We start from the raw sequence: 19,184 nt of genomic DNA, 5'->3' as shown, positions 1-19,184 counted from the left end.
CTAGGTTTAATCAGAGTACTTATGTATGATTTAAGTGTAGTTGGTATATAAGTCAATTTCATCTAAAGACCTTTTGTCAATCCTATTGTGTATAGCATATATCTCTCTTTCAGTTGACAGCCTAAAGCTTAGGCTTCGATAATCATCCTTGTCTTAAATGAGTAACTAAAATAAAATACAAGTAAAAGTGATCGACTTCCGGTGATACAAACGGGAGTATTCCAATGTGGCACCATTCCCATCATATCCCATCATTATCAAGTTAACAGATAATAACGTTGAATTGTTCTCAGTATATTTAACATATTCAATCGTCATACAGATAACAACAAAGAACAGACGTCTTTGTAATGGTATGTCAGCTTATGACCTAAATTCATTCTCGTAGTGGTCAAAAGCTGATTCACCAATCTAATCAAAGTCCGAACTTCGATATACCGCAAATACTCAACTTGAACAATGTAAGCATTTCCTTTCCCTTCTTCAATTGAGAACAAGACTGAATGTTATCGGATTATTTATATAGTACATTCAAGATATACAGGTACTGGACACGCTGATACAACTAAATAGTGAGCTCAACAAGTTCTCAATTATGAACAAAAATTCACTTAATTGATGAACTGATCTTTCTATGTTTTAATAATCGTTTAGTGAATGGTTAACACATCAACATAGAGATACATTAGCATCTATAATTGGACATCCACCTTTATTAGGATATGTTTCAATAGCTGATGGTGAATGTCAAGCTAGAGAAAGATTTGAATTAATAGAAGTGAGTCATCGTCTATCTTGATCCGAATGATTGGATTGTAAATGGAGATACGATTGAAGAAGTTGTTAGAAAGAGAACAGAATTGTGTATTGTAAAGTGAAGTCAATGAACCGAAGGACAGAGTATATAGTGCATTCTGAGACGCTGTTTCATGCGGCCTGGTATCGGGTCATCAAATCTATAAAGGATTCAATGCTAATGATTTTCTCTTTGAATCAACAGAAAATGGTACAACCATGCGGTAAACCACCAGGAAAGACGGATGAGTAGAAGTTTCTCAAATCGAACACAATGAAGAAAGCCATGTTGTAAAATATCAAATAATACAGACCTCACGTGAGGTTGTAACAATTGTACAATGTATTTCTCATCATCAAAACAAACAGTATCTTCCTCGAACGATCAGTAACGAGCATGGGTAAAAGATCCTAAATATTGCATAACATAAATATAGCTACAAGAATGAAAATTGATTTAACTACAATTTTGATTTAATTCATATTTTGTTTTCCCCTTTATCAAGCAATTCAATTTCCAATAAATTCTTACCATTCCTGAGTTCATCAAGAGAAGGCATGATATCTAATCTCATCAACTCGCTTGCTTTCGCTACGATAGGATCCCTTTGCATCGTAGCTACAGCTGTGACTTTACCGTTCTTAGCTTGATAAGTCGCGAACTACCAAATCACCAATTTATCAGCCATTATACCTCTGGTTCTTTCGTATGGAGACTCACCTTGAGTTCATCGATCGAGCCATCAGTCCAAGAATCATCGAATCCTGCACCTGTACCCAAATATCTAAGTCCTTTACCAATTGAAGACCAGAAGATTGGGACTTTGGTATAGGCGACTTGATCATCTGGATGAGTGATATTGTGTGCCACTTCTCTTCCCTAAATAGCCCAAATCGGGTCAGCCTCACATTGTCATCAATCATGTTTGCCAGGTGAACAATAGCAATCAACTTACGTGGTTACCAGCGACATTCCAATGTTCAACTCTTCTAGGGAATTTATCGGGATATTGAATGTAATGAGCGATATCTCCAATAGCATACACATTCTTTTGCTTGATACCTTGGATTCTCAAGTATTCGTCTACTTTGACTCCCCCATCCTTCTCGAGTTGTACAGCTCCTTCAAGGAATGAAGTAGCTGGTGCTACACCTGTACCCATGACCACCAAGTTGGCAGGGATGGGATCTTTGCCTTCAACATGAATAGCTCCAACGTGAGATGGGTTGGACTCTGAATAAGTGAATCTCGCGTCAGCTTGGGTTCTAGCTAAGAGCTTACGCAAGGTTGGATAGATTACCTGATGGAGAGAGTTTCTCGATCTTAGCTTTCATATGGAATTTGATACCTTGCTTTTTCATATTCTACGAACCATTCAAAAGCCTCAAATTAGCTTTATTCAAACGCTCTCATGCGGCCGGACTCACCTCCATGATGGCATTTCCAATCTCCTTACCTAAAATCGCCTCAAATGGAGTTTCATCCATGCCTACTAGAGTGACAGATTTAGGTTCCTTCTTGAGTATGGCGGACGCCGCTTCCATCGAGATGAAGGAAGTTCCGATCAAGACAACTTCGGTGTCTTTGGTGATGGAAGAAGTAATCTTCTTGGTGTCTTCGATGAAACGTAAAGTCACGACACCTTCAAGATCCACACCATCGATTGGGATCTTCTTAGGTTTTGCACCTGGTGCAAGAACGAGATGGTCGTATTTGTGTGTCTTACCTGACGAAGTAGTCACGCTTGAAGCTTCAAGATCAACTTTGTTGACAGACTAGACCATAAGAAAGTGATTTTAGCTGAATTCGTTATATGACAGGGATTAATGACCAGCAATACTCACTGTGCCGGGGTAGAAGTCAACTCCGAAGTCACTCTTCAACTCTTCAGGTTTACGCCATTGAGCTTTCTCAGCATTATCTAGTAGACCTTTAGATAGTTTAGTTCTACCCGTATGAAACATCTCAGCATAGTCTAAGACCGTTTCCATGCAATCAGATCGAAACTCACCTGTCGATTGGAGCATAGTTCTCCTCGGAAATCATCACGATATCACCTTGATAATCGTTCTTGATGAAAACGTCTGGTTAGCTTTGAGATCTATCAACTTTGAAGTAAAGAAGAAGCTTACCATTCTTAGACTTTCTACGGTGTGAATACCACCTGAACCCCCACCAACGATAACAACAGTTTCGTTCTCCTTTTTACCAGTACCCTTGGTTCGAGCCTTTGGTACAATTCTGCCTACTTTAGATTTTACTTCTTGTTGATTTGCAGAAACGACGATTTGACCGTTGTTTACTGCTGCAGAGAACTTCCATAGACTGTCTAATCCTGGAGCATCCTCGATGTCACCTGTACAAACGTTGAAACATGCTATAGGAAAATTTCACTTGTCAGCTTGCGAAGACGAATACTTATGGGTTTTCCTCCTTGTAAATGACTCACCTCCATGCCATGGACAGACCACTCTCCCATCATGCGAAATGACACCCTCTATTCGACTCAATATCAGCTTTGATCACTTGTCGATTGTCCAGCATATCCAGCCAGAACTTACTCTCTAACGGTGCACCATACTGAGACGAAGGATAAGGTGAGCTATTGATCAATTATAAAATAAATGTTTAAAACTTTCTCACTCACATGAGTACAAAAAGCCGAAGTAGCATAAATCTTTCCTTTGATCTTAGAAAGTAGGACTTTTCCTTCACCAAATTCTACTGTTTTCCTATTTTATCAAATTCATCAGTTAAGCTCTTTCATAAGATGAAGTAAAATAATTTAAGAGAATCTCACATTTGGCCATCTTTAAGTTCACTTTCAGGTAAAACCTCCTTAGTGATAATATCAATTTCAGGAGTAGACATCTTTGATAAATTTCTATAAGCTTGAAATGTTGATCTTAAATTGTAATTTTTGTTAAATGTTACTGGACGAGGTAAAGCAAAGATAGTTTTTCTGAATAGCATAAAGCTTGTTGAGAAACAGCGAATATACAATATTTGTCTCTAATTATTTATCCAAACTATCTGAAAGTGATCCTTTCAATATGCTCCTGATTTCTCATCTGTAGATGATACAGTGAGGAATGAGGATCGAAGGTGGACTGGTAATCGACCAATGACGTGCGGGCGATGACATAGTTTTTAGATAAATGATGACATCACCTTCACCTTCATGCCAGGTTAAATCCTAACGGCCTGAATATTCAACATTCTTTACCTACATCCATGCGTTGACAATGATTTGAGCTTTCTGCATCGGGGTAACTGTGTTCCTATCAGAGCAGATTTTGAAATAAGCCCTTGATCGGGAGTCCAAAGTTCGGAGCAATCCATAGTTTGACGAGCGCAGATAATTTGAGCAACATGCAATCGATAATCTCTCGCCCCTTCCTTCTGAGCTTGCAATTGACAGAAAGATTTTTCTCGTGCCAACATGAAGGAATCGAGCTACTAGAGTACAAGTGAAACTGTAGCAAAATGACTTGAGAATCTACCGACATAGATTGGCATTGACCTATGTCTGTACAGGACACAGATTTTGAGATGTACCGGATATCTCCGATTCACTCTTCAACATCTCTCGCTCGAAGCAGTTTGGCTTAATAAGACTCATTGAAGGGATTCCAGAAATTTGTCCATCATGTCGTTTCCTTAGTCATCATTATAAGTGCACGCTCGGCGACTATCGGAATCATGGCACTCTGAAGGCTTGCCATGATAGCACGTAATCATTGATTCTCCGAATGAGATTGACGGATATGACCGATTGATCTTCTGGCAGCGAAATGTTATCTGCTTCACCAGTCTTACAACTATCACATACAGAAAACCAGTCTCTTTTCGATTATCAAGATCCAGCTTGATGTTGATAAAGCTAAGATAATCATAATATAACCGCTGGTGACAGCTATACAGGTTTGGAGTGATAGGGAGATCCAACATTTTCATGTTTGGATAAAAGCGTTTGTATTTCGGAGAAATAAATTATTCATGAAGATCTCGCTTCACAAGTGATTTTGCAATCTTATCGATGGTGTCATATTTTGCCGCTTTTGACCGAAACATCGCTTTGTTCAAAACCAGCTGATTTGTTTAGTTATGTCTTTATTCAGCATAACAATCTGATATGCGAATAATTGCGTTATTGATGAATTCGGATAAATACGGTTGATCTGATTAATGATAATCTAGTCATCTGATCAGTGGATTTCTAAATTGCATATATGAGCTGATGCTTCGAGTTTAATTTTGCTTTTTCCAAAAATCACTCATTTCGGAACAGTCTGAACAAACCGAAACACAGAATTTGACAATATGCCTATTGCCGTAGCTAATAATCAAGACTCGAGAGGTAGACCTTTCCACCTTGCCAAATCAACTAAAGGTAAATCAACGTTTCTCGTTTATCTCATTTAATGGTATGACAATTATGCAATACAAAAGAAATCTGATTCAATTGTCCTGATCTGCTAATATACTTCGGTCTGTTTATAGAGAGGCTCGAAAATGCAGGTCTTGACTTATCGAATGGATATCCATATTTTCCCGACAAACCTAAAGATTTAGACGCAGCTTTGAGAAAACAAGAATGGACATTCAAAGAACCTGGATTAAGAGCCGATAAAGAAAAGAAAGCCTTATTGAGTGCTGCGAAAGAAGTTATACATCTATCACCTCATCTTGGTACAGAGTAAGTCAACATTTTTGTCAGTACTGTATTTCGTATTGCATTTATTCGAACTTCAGAATAGGAAATACTGACCTTTGTGTTGGTTTTTCGCAGAATCGTCGGTTTACAATTATCTGAACTTACAGATCAACAAAAAGATGAACTTGGTTTATTGATTGCTGAACGAACAGTAGTTTTCTTTCGAGATCAGTAAGTGAAATCCCATCTTTCCCAAATATCAATATAGATTTTTCAATTAATCTCAAAATTGGAGTAGAACTTTAACACCTCAAGATCAACTTGAACTTGGAAAATGGTATGGAGTACCTGAAGTCCATCCTACTGCAGCTAGAGTTCATAAAGATTTACCTGGAGTGACTATCATAACGGATGAGATTGCCAAGACTAATGGGTTAGATCCTGATTATAAAAGTCCTTACGGTACTCAAAAATGGCATACCGAGTGAATTGTTCATGAATTCATCAATTTGACAAGATACACCGAAATGTTAGCTAATTCCACTTTTTGGTTTAGTTTGACGCACGAACCCCAACCACCTGGAGTTACACACTTACACCTTGATCATATCCCAGGAGTAGGCGGTGATACCCTTGTTAGTCAAATTCGTCTTTCTTACATTCTCTGAAGCGAGACCGATACCAGATCCAACGTTCGCTGATGTTCATTGTATTACAGTGGGCATCAGGCTACGCGGCATACGATAAACTTTCTCCTGCTTTCCAGAAACTGATAGAACCTCTCGAGGGATTGTAAGTCTGAAATCATCTCTCATCTACCAAATCTTTACTTGCTGACTGTGATAAACTTCAGATATCGATCGGCTCATAGCTACACTGATCCTGTGACTGGCAAGCAAGCACCAATCATTAACGCTCATCCCCTTGTAAGGGTAAATCCAGCAACAGGATGGAAAGCTCTTTTCGTAAATTCAAGATTCACAGTAGGAATTAAAGGCTTTGAATATTCTGAAGCTCAAGCTATCCTTAACAAAGTGAGTTTTGTCCAATGAGCGAATTTGCAAAGTAGAACGATCGATGAAATTTCGACATCTTCTGCGTCAATATACTGATAATTCAATTTTGTCAGCTCTTTCAAGTTTATGAACAAAATACTGATATACAAATAAGATTCAAGTGGACTTCTAGAACATCTGCTTTGTGGGATAACAGAATATGTAAATTCTCTGTTAATATAATGGGATCAGTTCATTTAGCTAATAATCATTTGAATATTGATAAATTATTATTTTAGCTATTCACTCAGCAGTGTATGATTATTTAGATGAAGATACAAATGAACCTAGGCATGGTACGAGAGTATCTTCATTAGCTGAAAAGCCAATTTCAGTTGCATCTGCACCAAACGCTACAAGTAGAAGGGAAGCATTGGGTTTAAATACTGGGAAAGTATATGAGCTGCAAAGGGATGAACATTATTAGGCAAAATGATGGTATTCAAGGTATTCATTCCGTTATGCGAGGAATATGGGATTAGGGATGTATCATGAGTCTTATAAAACAAACTACGGATGGGATTTGGCATTGATTCGTTATATTGTTGCTTAATTCAATCAATTTCTACTCTACTAAAATCCACCTTGTTCCTTCTTTACGTTGTTTCATTTTAATTACAGGTAATTCTACACTTAATTCACCAAAATGAGGAGTAACAAAAACATCTCTTTCTTCAATTCCATCTTTATTTTTTAAAATTCTTCCACTTTTAGAAAAAGAAGATGATGATTCAATTGGTTTCGAAAATGTACATTGATTTTTACCTAAAATTGATAACCAATTTGAATTGATTTTAGTTAAATTTTTTAACCAAATTTTTCCAGTTTGTTGTGATTTTATAATTTCACTATAAACTAAAAATTCGGGTGGTGATTTATGAAATAAAATAGAAGAAGGATGTATAAAAATTCCTTCTGCTCCTATTCCTTTATTTGAAAAAGATGATAAATTATTTATTCTATATTTTACACCTCTACTTGATTCATAAGTAAATCCATTACCACCTTTTTTAGTTATCAAATCTTCTCTAATTGCAATTTGATCAATAAATCCTGATGTTATAATTTGTTTAATTATTTTTAATTGAATTTCATTTGGAGGTTTTAATCTATCTAAACTAATTTTCGAAATTTTTGAAATTTGAGTACGTAATTGTTGAATTTCTTTCATTGCTTTTAATCTCAAAAAGTTTTTAGAACAAAATTGAGGTGAAGAATCATATTCATATGCACCAATTGCTGAAAGTAATTTAAATAAATCACTTGTTCCTCCTCCTAATGCATTAAATTGAGCTTGGGATTTGAAATATGTCTTTCTGATTTCTTTCTTTTCTTCTTTTACCCTTATTTCTTGTTTCTTAATGTGATTTAATTCTAATTTCCTTTGACCATCTTCTTCATCGTTTTCATCATCATCATTGAGATCAAGTGTATTTTCATGTATGAATGGATCACCAACACTTAGACCTGCAACAATAGCTATTATGTATGGTAAACAATTTTGTTGATCTTGACTTAGAATTAACATTTTTGAAAATCTTGGTGTAACAGGATAAGTAGACATTTTAATTCCTAAATCAGTGATTTTACCTCCATCTACTCCGTACTTTAAAATTCCATTACTCATTTGACTTTTTGTACCACTCTCTAATGCTCCTAGGTTTGTGAGTAAAACTTCAGCTTTTCGCAAAGCGATTTGAGAAGGTGGTGTCGGGAAAGGGAAATTTATTATTTGATCAATGTTCATAGATTTCATTTGTAAAACGATTGACTCGATTGGCATTCTGAGGATTTCAGGTTGAGAAAATTGTTCGAAATGATCTTCGTATAATGCCGAAGAGTATAATCTGTAACAATGTCCTGGACCTGTACGTCCAGCTCGACCTGCTCGTTGTTGAGAGGAAGCTTTTGAGATCCATGAAACTTGGAAAGATTGAACACCAGTTGACGAATCGTATTGTCTTTCCTTGGCTCGTCCGGAATCTACAACATAGCGTATACCTGGTATAGTCAAGGAAGTCTCGGCTACGTTAGTGGAAATAATGACTAGTCGATGACCTTCGGGAGGAGGTTTGAAGACCTGCATTTGTTGTTCATTCGATAATAGCGAATAAAGCGGAAGCACGTGCATTGACGCTAAAATGACAATCAGCATGGAGAGAGTTTTGTTCTTGCTCCGATCCACTTACTATCTGTGGCTTCGTCAATATCCAGCCCTTCGATGCCTTCGATGTCTTCATCCTCGGTATCGAGGCCCTCAGGATCACTTTCGGCATGTCCATCATCAACATCAGCAGCCAAGTCATTGTCACCACCAAGTTCTACATCTTCAGGTTCTTGCTCTACAGATTGCAAATATCAGCCCATACTGTCGGACCATAAGCAATCGAACACACCTTGTATTGGCAGAGAGACTTCGGGTTTATAGTCCTTTGTTGAAGCTTGTTGAACTTTAAGATTACCATATTTCTTGGTCAATTTTCTACACAGACCCTGGATTTCACCTTGTCCAGTCATAAACACCAGAATGCCTCCAGGGGGTAGCCTGTTGTGTATCTTGCATACCTTTTTGTATGCCTCCATCACATAATCGCTTACTGTTCGTCGACTGAAATGAAGAGTTACAGGATGTTGTCTCGCGGTAATGTGTAAGATCGGTGGAGGATTGTTGAAGAGATTAGTGTTTTCTGCGAAATCAGATACTCGCAGTGTTGCTGACATAATGACGATTCTTAACGGTTTAATGTCCTGCTTGCCTTCTCTCCATAATTTCTCTCTCAATTTAGCTACCCTACTTAATACTCCTACCAAAACATCTGTATTGACACCTCTCTCATGAGCTTCATCAACTACAACCACACTATATCGACTGAGTAAGAAGTCTGTGGACAGTTCTCGAAGAAGTACACCATCAGTCATGAATTTGATCGAAGTGCTTGAGGATGTAGTGGAAGAGTATCGGATCTGATGAGCAACCACACTTGATTTGACGGGAAGGTTCAACTCGGATCGCACTCTTTCGGCTAACGATACGGCCGCTACCCTTCGAGGTTGAGTCACAGCGATCATGCCTGGATTGTCTATGGGTTCACTCAAATCTCAGCTGATTTGCTCCTCATAAGCAGCTTGTAGCTTACCTGAACCTTTGAAACCAAATCCAGCTTCGTAAAGCATTTGAGGTACTTGCGTGGTCTTACCACTACCAGTTTCACCACATATGATCACAACAGGGTTCATCAGAATTGACTCGATAATCGATTGTTCTTCAGCCAAGATAGGAAGGTTCATCCGTGCTTCAGATACGGATTTCCTTCGCTTGATAAATGGCCGGGCCGCCGAGGTCTCGCTGTCCTTGCTCTGGTCCAGTAAAGAGGTCGTCGGGATCACGAGTTTCTCTCCGAGTGGTCCAACGAGCTCAGCTGCCCTGGGATTATGCTGAGCTTTCGATGTCCCAGTTGAGGTGGAAGAGGCTTTATTTTCCGTCTCAAGGAGGTTTGGATTTGTGGTTGGGGTAGACTGTCCCATCTGTTTCAATGCCCAATCCTTGAAACCCAATGCTCGCTTCTTGGGCGGAGGCTTGATGTCTTCCTCCAGTTTTTCCTCCTCGCCGTTCGTCTCCGACTCGGTCCCATCTTGATCCGATTCCTCTGCCTCAGTCTCATCCTCTTGGCTCTCTGACTGTCCTTCTTCACCGTGTTCATCTTCCTCCTCCTCCACGTCGTCCTCCCCATCTTCGCTGTCTTCCTCCTCTTCACTCTCAAGCTTTTCACCGTCCCTCAAGCCTCTAGAGAACCGATAGTCGATGATGGGCTTCTTTTTACGTATTTCCAGTCTAGGTTGAACAGTGACTCCGTCTGTGGCTTTCTTCAAGGCTCCACCGAAAGTTTTGGGGGCTGGTGGAAGGGGTATTTGATTTGGAGCTTGCTTTGAATTAGGTTGCTCGGACGGTTGACGCGGGCGAGGAGTTGAAGGCCCAGCTTCAGGTTGATCTGCGTCATCTTCGGACGTATCATTTGCTGAATCGGAAGAATCGAAATCGGAGGACGATGAGGAGGCTGGTTGAGTAGGAAGTAAATTAGGATTCCAATTTGCCTGTCGAACAGTTAGTCATCAGCGAGATCCAAATCCTTTGACAGGCGGTATGATCATCTTTTGCTCACCTTCTTTGGCATTTGGCCTTTCCCTTGACCCTTAGCTTGTGCTTTCGACGTCGCCTTGATGTCGCTCTTACTAGGTATAATTGTCGATTTGACTTGATCGTCATCTTCCTCCACTCCATGTTTAACGACCTCTACTAATCTTTCTTTTTCTTTTCCCTTTCCTTTACTTCTTGACCTCTGATCACTCTCCGATTCACTTGCACTACTTTCGCCTGAATTCTGATCACCATATTTTCTGGCAAGTTTACTTATACCCTGTCTGACCAATTTATCTTCCTTCTTATCGAATCTTTCTTGAGCACTCGTTGGATTAAGTGGATTTTGACCTAAAGTGGAGGATGACAAAAGTGATGCGGAAGTCGAAGTAGTGGGTTGAAGTGATTGTAGTAATTTCAACGTTTCTAACCTTTGTTCTGTCTTCAACTTCTTGGCCTACTTGTAGCAACGAGAACCAGAACTCGTGAGCAATTATGAACGAATCTATATACGCATGGCAGGCACTTACGAGGAATGACTCGAATCTCTTCTTTTTCTTAGAAGACATTCCAGCTGTAGGATCGTCTGCTACCCTCTCATCACTCTGATCCACTTCATCGAATATAGGATCTCCATTCTCGTCTCTTTTAATCCTTTTACGTTTCTTGTGAGATGATCCTCCAGCTACTGATCCTCTTGCTTTGGCATTATACCTCTCTCTGACAGGCGGGCCAGCCATCTTTGATATATGCAAGGATGCTTTGAGCTGTACAAGTGGTATAGATCAAATATTGATTTATGAAAAACCTGAATCTGTATATCGAGATGTATGCTCGAATATATTTCAGAATTCAATAACATCCGGCTCTTAAAATCTTGGTCAAATCGGCTAACGCCGCACAGGCATCATCTCACGTGACTTGGTTCATATCAGATGTTGTCTTGTCCCACTGAATCCCTTGTTCTTACTCGCATACGTTGGCGTCAGTAAAGGACAGCATGCCAGTGAAGAACCACTGCCAGATGTTCTGTGACCACACAGTCTGCATTGCCAATAGCTTTGTCGCTTCCGCCGTGATCATGCGACTCTGCAATCATGGCGATAACGAATTTTGGTAAAAGGGAATAAAAAACGACATGTGCTGGGACCTTTCGGAGTTCACGGACGATCCAAATTTTCGGGTCAAACAGCAGTAAGCGTGCGATCTCGTTGATTCCCCTACTTTATGAGCGTAGTGCCCTCTCCCATCAAGTCAAACAAATTGTGAGGAGCGCAAAATGGGGTTGGCCATATATGATAGTAGGGCAGCAAGAGAGATAGATTAGCGTTCTAGTGTATCTTGCCTTGTTTTGCAGGATCAGGAGTTTCATAATTGTGAAGTTGATTGCTACGTAGGGATAACAAGCGATGGCAGGGTTTCATGCCAGACTTCACTTTTCACCCTTCTTCACGTGATTGTCCGTTCATGTGCTGAGCTATCAAAGCGCGCAGATCAAACGTGTCTAATTGGGTCCGTTCAAGCTGACTATTCAGACAAGAGTCATCCAGGGAGCGTAAGTTTATGACAAGGGTCGAATCGTATCAAGGTCGCATATGCACCTCTGAATCAGCTTCAGAAACCTCTCTATACAAGACCGCATGTATGTCAGGGTGGACACATCTTTCGCAGTACTCAAATAGCTGACCTACCTCGGACCCAAAACTCGCAATCATCTATTTAATACGGGTAGGACTGCTTTCACCTGTCAACCGGACCGTCAGGGACAAGTAACGGCGAAGAGAAAAGCATAAATAGGCTCAAGTCTAAACCAAATTAAGGGGAAACTTGGAAGATTGTGTTCACGTTAAATTGGATTTTCAATCAGGGTATCAAGTAAAGTGTTTATTATCAACGCCTCATCACGTGGTTCACAGCGCTAAAAGCATATCATCCTTGCTCCCATAGCATTGCCATATCTTATTGTTCCTCCCATGCATACACATCTTCAAGAGATTGTTCAAGTCACACCTGAAACTAAGAGAAAATCCTTTGTGTTTTACATTGATCGCTCGGCACTCGCAATTACCTGACTTCGCCAATTCAGCTATCCCTTTTCGACGGTTCGTCAATCGATCACATTGATTCTGTGATTGTTTCGGCTCTTTCCTCCTTTCATTGGCACGGAAGGACATTCGACATACACGACTTCGACATCATCCATTCCTATCTCGATCCCGTCCAACTTGACCTCTGCGTTGTCAAGTGGGGAAAAGATCACTTTCGGACCGTTTCGGACGAAAGTTTTGACTGTTGTGTTGGTATCTGAGGTGATTCTAACTTTTCCACGATTACCTATAGATCCACACAAGCGTCTCTAATAACAAATTTACCGTTCGCCCAACTTCAGCAGCAAACCTCAAGTTTAATACCAATTCCCTTCCTTTCAAACTTATCAGATTTAGACTCCTCCCACTCCACTCCCATTTCATTTAGCCTTCTTGTGTGCCTCGTTAAACGTCATCACGATCATATCAAAATCGCCAGTGCGGGACCTTAATAGCTCAACATTATCCAGCAGGTGCAACCAACCATTACATCTCCGAAGATATCACACTTAGTCTTATAGCAATTTCTCGGAAGTTCGATTGTGACAAATCAGAATCCGTCAGTGGGAAAGAGGTATAAAAGTGAAGTACCAGTGAGTGGTATCAATGTTCCTTATTTTCTGAGTTTTCCTGTCTCGTAAGGAACAGCCGAATCGATGGAACAGATTCATTGCGATAAGAACCGGATCCTATGAATCGGAATGGGAAATTTGCTATCACTTAGCTTCTCGCTCCTCATCGTTTCTGATCGGTAGAATGAGTAAAATGTCTCACTGCGGTTGGATTAGCTTTCAATTCAGTCAACAGCCATGATTCACAGTATCTCCTGCAATCCTGCTCCTCTTGTATGAATCGTTATCTGTTGGGGCCTCCTTTGCTGTAGATCATCGTGAAAAGCCTTGTTGCTGTCGATCCGTGATTGTCCATCAGGTTGGACAATATGCCAATAGATTTGACTGACTTCTCTCATGTCTTAACAGCATCTCCCTCGCTGGATCCTGATTCTTATCGATACCAATTGGGGACCCGGGAAGAAGATCCCAGTGATTTCTCTTCACCGCTTCACGACTATTCGCCTACTATTACCACTCACACAAGCTCATCACCCGTCATTCCTTCCCAATTCCTTCAACCTATCCCTCAAGTAAGTGGGCACAAGCGCCCTTACGACGAAATGTCTCGCGCGAATACTCACTCGCCTATATTGGCCACGGAGGGTTCAACGGCATTTCAAGCTCATACCCTTGCCTTACTCTCACTCATCTCACAACACCCTTCACCGGCATTCCCCTTTCCAACTAATGGTCAAGATCCAGCTGGACACCTCACCCTCTCGACTTTTCCCGGTAAGAAAACTCCGGCTGAAGAAGCGATAGAAAGAGCTATTATAGCACTTGGAGAGAGGGTCTGGGCAACTGAAAGAAGTCAAGGGGTAGTGCATCAACCAACTAAGTTACCTCCAGGTATACATCAAGCTTCTGAATTGCTCACCCCGGACTGGACACCACCAATAACCAATCCCTTACACGTCACAGCTGGACCTACACCCGTATGCCCAACATGTTCTCGACCCGTCACCGACACATTACCGTCGGCATTTTACACGCAAAACGCTTCATCATCTATCTACGCTTCTCACCCGTTATCTGTATCCCTGTCAACTCCTGATGCTCAAATGAGACAATTACCTTCAGGGAATAGTCACGGTTATAATCCTCATTCTATTTTGACTACTCCTTCTGGGCAAAGCGTTTTGACCGGTGGACCAGGTTCGGCATCTTGGTCTGTAGGTGATTCTGGTATGTCGGCTGAAAAGGAACTGGAATTACTTAAAGCACAAGTTCAAGATATCGCTCGAGTTTGTAAAGCAGTAGCAACCGGTGATTTGACTCAAAAGATCATTGTTCCTGTTGAAGGTCAAGCTATGACTGAATTGAAAAATATTATCAACGCGATGGTGGACAGATTACAAACATTCGCCGTTGAAGTGGAACGTGTATCCTTAGAAGTGGGAACTCAAGGTAAACTCGGTGGTCAAGCTGTTGTTGAAGGTGTTGAAGGTACTTGGAGAGAATTAACTGCTGTTGTCAATAAACTCGCTGCCAATCTGACTAATCAAGTACGAAGTATTGCAAAGGTAACCAAAGTGAGTCTAGACCAATTGCTGCAATTAGAAATGGACTAGAGTGCTGACTTTAGCTGTGGGGACTAGGCTGTAGCCAAAGGTGACTTGAGTGAAACTATCGATGTTGAAGCTTCTGGTGAAATTGCTGAACTGAAAACTACTGTGAACGGAATGGTGATGTCACTGCGTACACTGGCAGATGAAGTATCTAGGGTATCTCTGGAAGTAGGTTCTCAAGGTAAACTAGGTGGTCAAGCAAATGTCCCTGATGTCGAAGGTGTATGGAAAGATCTAACGGTCAATGTGAGTCGATCATGCATTGCATCTCGGGAAATATCTGAATGACGTGTCGGATTAGGTGAATCGAATGTGTGAAAGTTTAACAACTCAAGTACGGTCTATTGGTAGTGTCACCACAGCTGTAGCTCGAGGTGATCTTAGTAAAATGATTGAAATTGAAGCGGAAGGGGAAATGGCCGTGCTCAAGAATACCGTTAATTCGATGGTAATGCAACTCACAATATTTGCCAATGAAGTAACGCGTGTGGCGCTTGAAGTAGGAACTCATGGTACTTTAGGTGGACAAGCTGTCGTACCTGGTGTAGAAGGTGTATGGGATGATTTGACTACCAATGTAAACGTGAGTTGATATCCTTACGAAGCAAATAATGAGGAATAAGCTGATTTTGTACGTTTCACGCAGAAAATGGCCAGGAATTTGACTGATCAAGTGCGAGAGATTGCAGAAGTGACCAAATCTGTAGCAAGAGGTGATCTCACCAAGACCGTTAATGCCGATGTACAAGGAGAGATTTTAGAGCTGAAGATCACCGTGAACGATATGGTAAGCTTTGCTAACATTTCCATTACCATGCACCGTGCTGATTACCTTGAGATATAGGTTGCCCAACTTACAGTTTTCGCCGCTGAGGTAACTCGTGTATCGCTAGAAGTAGGAACAGAAGGTAAATTAGGTGGACAAGCCGATGTACCTAATGTTGAGGGAACATGGAAAGTTTTGACGGATAATGTGAATTTGATGGCCTTGAACTTAACAACTCAAGTGCGATCCGTAGCGGAGGTGACTACTGCGGTAGCGGCAGGTGATCTCAGTAAATTGATTGCTGTAGAAGCGTTTGGAGAAATTGCTTCTCTCAAGAATACAGTGAATAATATGGTGGAATCTCTAAGATCATTCTCATCCGAAGTAACGCGTGTAGCTAGAGAAGTAGGAACGGATGGTAGATTAGGTGGTCAAGCTCGTGTACCCCAAGTAGCTGGAACATGGAAAGATCTGACGGATTGTGTGAATATCATGGCTGCCAATTTGACTGAACAAGTACGAACCATTGCTCATGCCACTGTAAGTCGATCTGTTTTTCTCGGAAAACTTTCGTGAATAGGAATTTAGCCCATTGACCAATATATTCGCATAGACTGCTGTAGCTAGAGGCGATTTGACACAAAAAGTAGTCGGCGTAAAAGTATCTGGTGAAATCTTAGACTTGGTGAATACCATCAATAATATGATTGACCAATTGGCTATTTTCGCGGCGGAAGTAACTAGAGTAGCTAGAGAAGTAGGAACAGAAGGTAAATTGGGTGTACAGGCTGAAGTTGAGAACATCGAAGGAACATGGCAAGAGATCACGTATGTCATCGCATAACCTCATCACCAAATCTACATTATGTTGACGTCTCTATCGATATCGCAGGTCTAATGTGAACACTATGGCATCGAATTTAACATCACAAGTACGGGCGTTCGCTCAAATCTCAGCAGCAGCTACAGATGGAGACTTTACCAGATTTATCACTGTTGAAGCGTCCGGAGAAATGGATAGTTTGAAAACTAAGATTAATCAAATGGTTTACAATCTTAGAGAATCTATTGAAAAGAACACGAAAGCTAGACAAGAAGCTGAAATGGCGAATAGATCAAAATCGGAATTCTTAGCTAATATGTCTCACGAGATTAGGTGAGTAGATCTGCTCGCTTCAATCAGTTCTGTGAAGGGAACTTAGTTGCTGAGCTGAGCTCGATTTTCGACAGAACCCCCATGAATGGTATCATCGGAATGACTGTTCTAACGTTAGAAAGCGAATTGACAAGGCAACAACGAGAGAATCTCATGATTGTTTCTAGTTTGGCTGGTTCGCTGTTGACTATTATTGATGACATCTTGGATATCTCCAAGAGTGAGTACTGGCATCACGTTGACTTTCTTGTTTATGCTGACTTTACTTTGCAGTTGAGGCCGGTCGAATGACCATGGAAGAAATCCCCTTCTCCCTAAGATTGGCAGTATTCAGTGTCCTCAAAACCCTTTGCGTTAAAGCTTCCCAAAATAAGCTTGACTTGATATTCGACATAGATCCTACTATACCCGACCAACTTATTGGTGATCCACTTCGTCTGAGACAGGTAATAACCAACCTGATCGGTAATGCTGTCAAGTTCACAACAAAAGGTCAAGTAGCTTTATCATGTAGAGTAAAAGGATACGTCAATAACGCAGTGGGCTTAGAATTCTGTGTCGCTGATACCGGAATAGGAATCAAGCAAGATAAATTAGATGTTATTTTCGATACTTTTGCTCAAGCTGATGGATCTACAACCAGAAAATATGGTGGAACAGGATTAGGTTTGACGATTAGTAAAAGATTGGTTAATTTGATGAATGGTGATCTTTGGGTAGAAAGTGAATATGGTGCAGGATCAAGATTTTACTTCACGACTGTAGCTGAGATGACCTCGACTCCAAGAGAAGAAATCATGACTCGCGTCGCACCTTGGCAAGGAAGGAATATACTTTTCATCGATACACTTGGAGATGAAACTGGTATAACCGCATTATTGGCTGAATTAGGGCTAAAACCGATAGTGATTCATGCGGTTTCAGAAGTATATAATCTTCCTCAACAAGGTTTGACGATGTTTGATACCATGATCGTTGATTCGCTTAAAGCTGTGAGTATGATCTTTGATCCGTTCTCACACTTCATTGCAGATGCTGATGTTCATTCTTTCTCGTAGGCTGGAGAATTGCGAGGTATTGAATATCTTAGGTATATCCCTATCGTACTGCTAGCACCGGTAAGTTTCAGTGAAGATGACGTAGAACTCGGGCGCAACAATGCTGACGTGCGAATCTGCGGCTGCCTAGTCAAACCGACCTCCTGGTCCCAAAAACCCCTCATTCATAGATCTTCCTGAACCTCGTCGACGACTCCTTGCATTACCTTCAGCAGGCGAACAATTGTTATCACCTATACCTGTAAAAGATTGTTTAGAAATGGGTATAAATACCTATTATACAACACCCATGCAATTGGCAGAATTGTCTAATGCGATCGTACCAGCACTTGAATCTCATCAAATGCAACCTGGAGATTCAGTTAAAGATACGGTCTTATCCATTTTACTTGCTGAAGATAATTTAGTCAATCAGAAACTTGCTGTAAAATTACTAGAAGTAGCTGGACATAAAATTGAAGTTGCCGATAATGGTGAAATCGCAATTGAAAAATATAAGAGGAGACAATTGGCTAGAACACCTTTCGATGTTATTTTAGTAAGTCTGTCTTTTATCTTTGTTTGTGGTATCTCGAGGCTGATTGTGTGTTCAGATGGATGTTTCTATGCCTGTAATGGGAGGTATGGAAGCCACAGGTTTAATAAGAGAATTTGAAGCCAATGAAGGTGTACCTCGAACACCTATCATAGCTTTGACTGCACATGCAATGATAGGAGATAAAGAAAGATGTCTTGAAGCTGGAATGGATCATTATGTGCCAAAACCTCGTAAGTCACTTCTTTCATGTCATATGGCTTTGAATCAACAAAAGAGAGTATAAATACTGATGGATGAATCGATGTTAGTACGACGAGGCGATTTGATAGCTGCTATAGCTAGAGTATTAACGACTAATCCAGCACCAATGTCAACACAAGGTGGTGTACCTTTACAAGAATCAAATCAAACTTTTGATGTTGGATTATCAACAGGACCAAGTGGAATATACAAATAGAACACTTAGACGATTTAATCGTCGTTTTCGGAAGTCCATATATATTTAATGTGGTTTGGATTGGTATTTGCCAATTCACTTCATATAACTTATATTTCATTATTTTAAATTCAGTACGACTCATTTTGAGTTCGCTTTTTCAAAATTTGGTTGTTAGCTATCTCATATACACGTTTAGGAAGATTTAGAAAAGAAATTTGATTTTCAATTATGGATTTTTGTAGCTTAATTGCTTTCGTTCAGTTTCGGTATTTGGTATTTGATCATTAACCTCATTTTCTCTTGAATGATTTATTT

The 19,184-nt window shown here is 40.3% G+C and overlaps 5 protein-coding genes across 5 annotated transcripts; 3 read left to right on the top strand and 2 right to left on the bottom strand.

The window, feature by feature from the left end:
* Positions 1–350: 350 nt before the first annotated feature.
* I206_100189 (uncharacterized protein) lies at positions 351–1,048 on the top strand (the record flags this gene model as incomplete). The annotated part of the gene is made up of 5 exons (XM_019152910.2): positions 351–353; positions 422–461; positions 527–572; positions 655–778; positions 1,001–1,048. The coding sequence occupies 5 exons, from the start codon at positions 351–353 to the stop codon at positions 1,046–1,048; spliced, it is 261 nt and encodes an 86-aa protein (XP_019015048.2).
* Positions 1,049–1,274: 226 nt separating this feature from the next.
* On the bottom strand, positions 1,275–3,667 carry I206_100188 (uncharacterized protein; the record flags this gene model as incomplete). The annotated part of the gene is made up of 12 exons (XM_019152911.1): positions 1,275–1,457; positions 1,517–1,675; positions 1,752–2,029; positions 2,097–2,160; positions 2,224–2,571; positions 2,641–2,743; positions 2,808–2,866; positions 2,929–3,173; positions 3,246–3,293; positions 3,358–3,376; positions 3,444–3,528; positions 3,597–3,667. 12 exons carry the CDS (start codon positions 3,665–3,667, stop codon positions 1,275–1,277), a joined length of 1,662 nt encoding a protein of 553 aa, XP_019015049.1.
* Positions 3,668–5,119: 1,452 nt separating this feature from the next.
* On the top strand, positions 5,120–6,935 carry I206_100187 (uncharacterized protein; the record flags this gene model as incomplete). The annotated part of the gene is made up of 9 exons (XM_019152912.1): positions 5,120–5,189; positions 5,300–5,495; positions 5,589–5,684; positions 5,752–5,937; positions 6,010–6,088; positions 6,172–6,245; positions 6,307–6,487; positions 6,583–6,670; positions 6,748–6,935. The coding sequence occupies 9 exons, from the start codon at positions 5,120–5,122 to the stop codon at positions 6,933–6,935; spliced, it is 1,158 nt and encodes a 385-aa protein (XP_019015050.1).
* A 138-nt stretch (positions 6,936–7,073) lies between these two features.
* Positions 7,074–11,383, bottom strand: I206_100186 (uncharacterized protein; the record flags this gene model as incomplete). The annotated part of the gene is made up of 6 exons (XM_019152913.1): positions 7,074–8,644; positions 8,698–8,850; positions 8,905–9,588; positions 9,646–10,600; positions 10,669–11,100; positions 11,174–11,383. 6 exons carry the CDS (start codon positions 11,381–11,383, stop codon positions 7,074–7,076), a joined length of 4,005 nt encoding a protein of 1,334 aa, XP_019015051.1.
* A 2,287-nt stretch (positions 11,384–13,670) lies between these two features.
* Positions 13,671–18,887, top strand: I206_100185 (uncharacterized protein; the record flags this gene model as incomplete). The annotated part of the gene is made up of 13 exons (XM_070202153.1): positions 13,671–14,876; positions 14,943–15,158; positions 15,214–15,495; positions 15,559–15,699; positions 15,757–16,218; positions 16,292–16,506; positions 16,571–16,834; positions 16,909–17,054; positions 17,108–17,826; positions 17,893–17,952; positions 18,023–18,430; positions 18,486–18,660; positions 18,739–18,887. The coding sequence occupies 13 exons, from the start codon at positions 13,671–13,673 to the stop codon at positions 18,885–18,887; spliced, it is 4,443 nt and encodes a 1,480-aa protein (XP_070058254.1).
* Positions 18,888–19,184: the final 297 nt, after the last annotated feature.

Source organism: Kwoniella pini, chromosome 1 (assembly GCF_000512605.2).
Source record: "Kwoniella pini CBS 10737 chromosome 1, complete sequence".
NCBI lineage: Eukaryota > Fungi > Basidiomycota > Tremellomycetes > Tremellales > Cryptococcaceae > Kwoniella > Kwoniella pini.
This window is presented reverse-complemented; position numbering and strand designations above follow the sequence as displayed.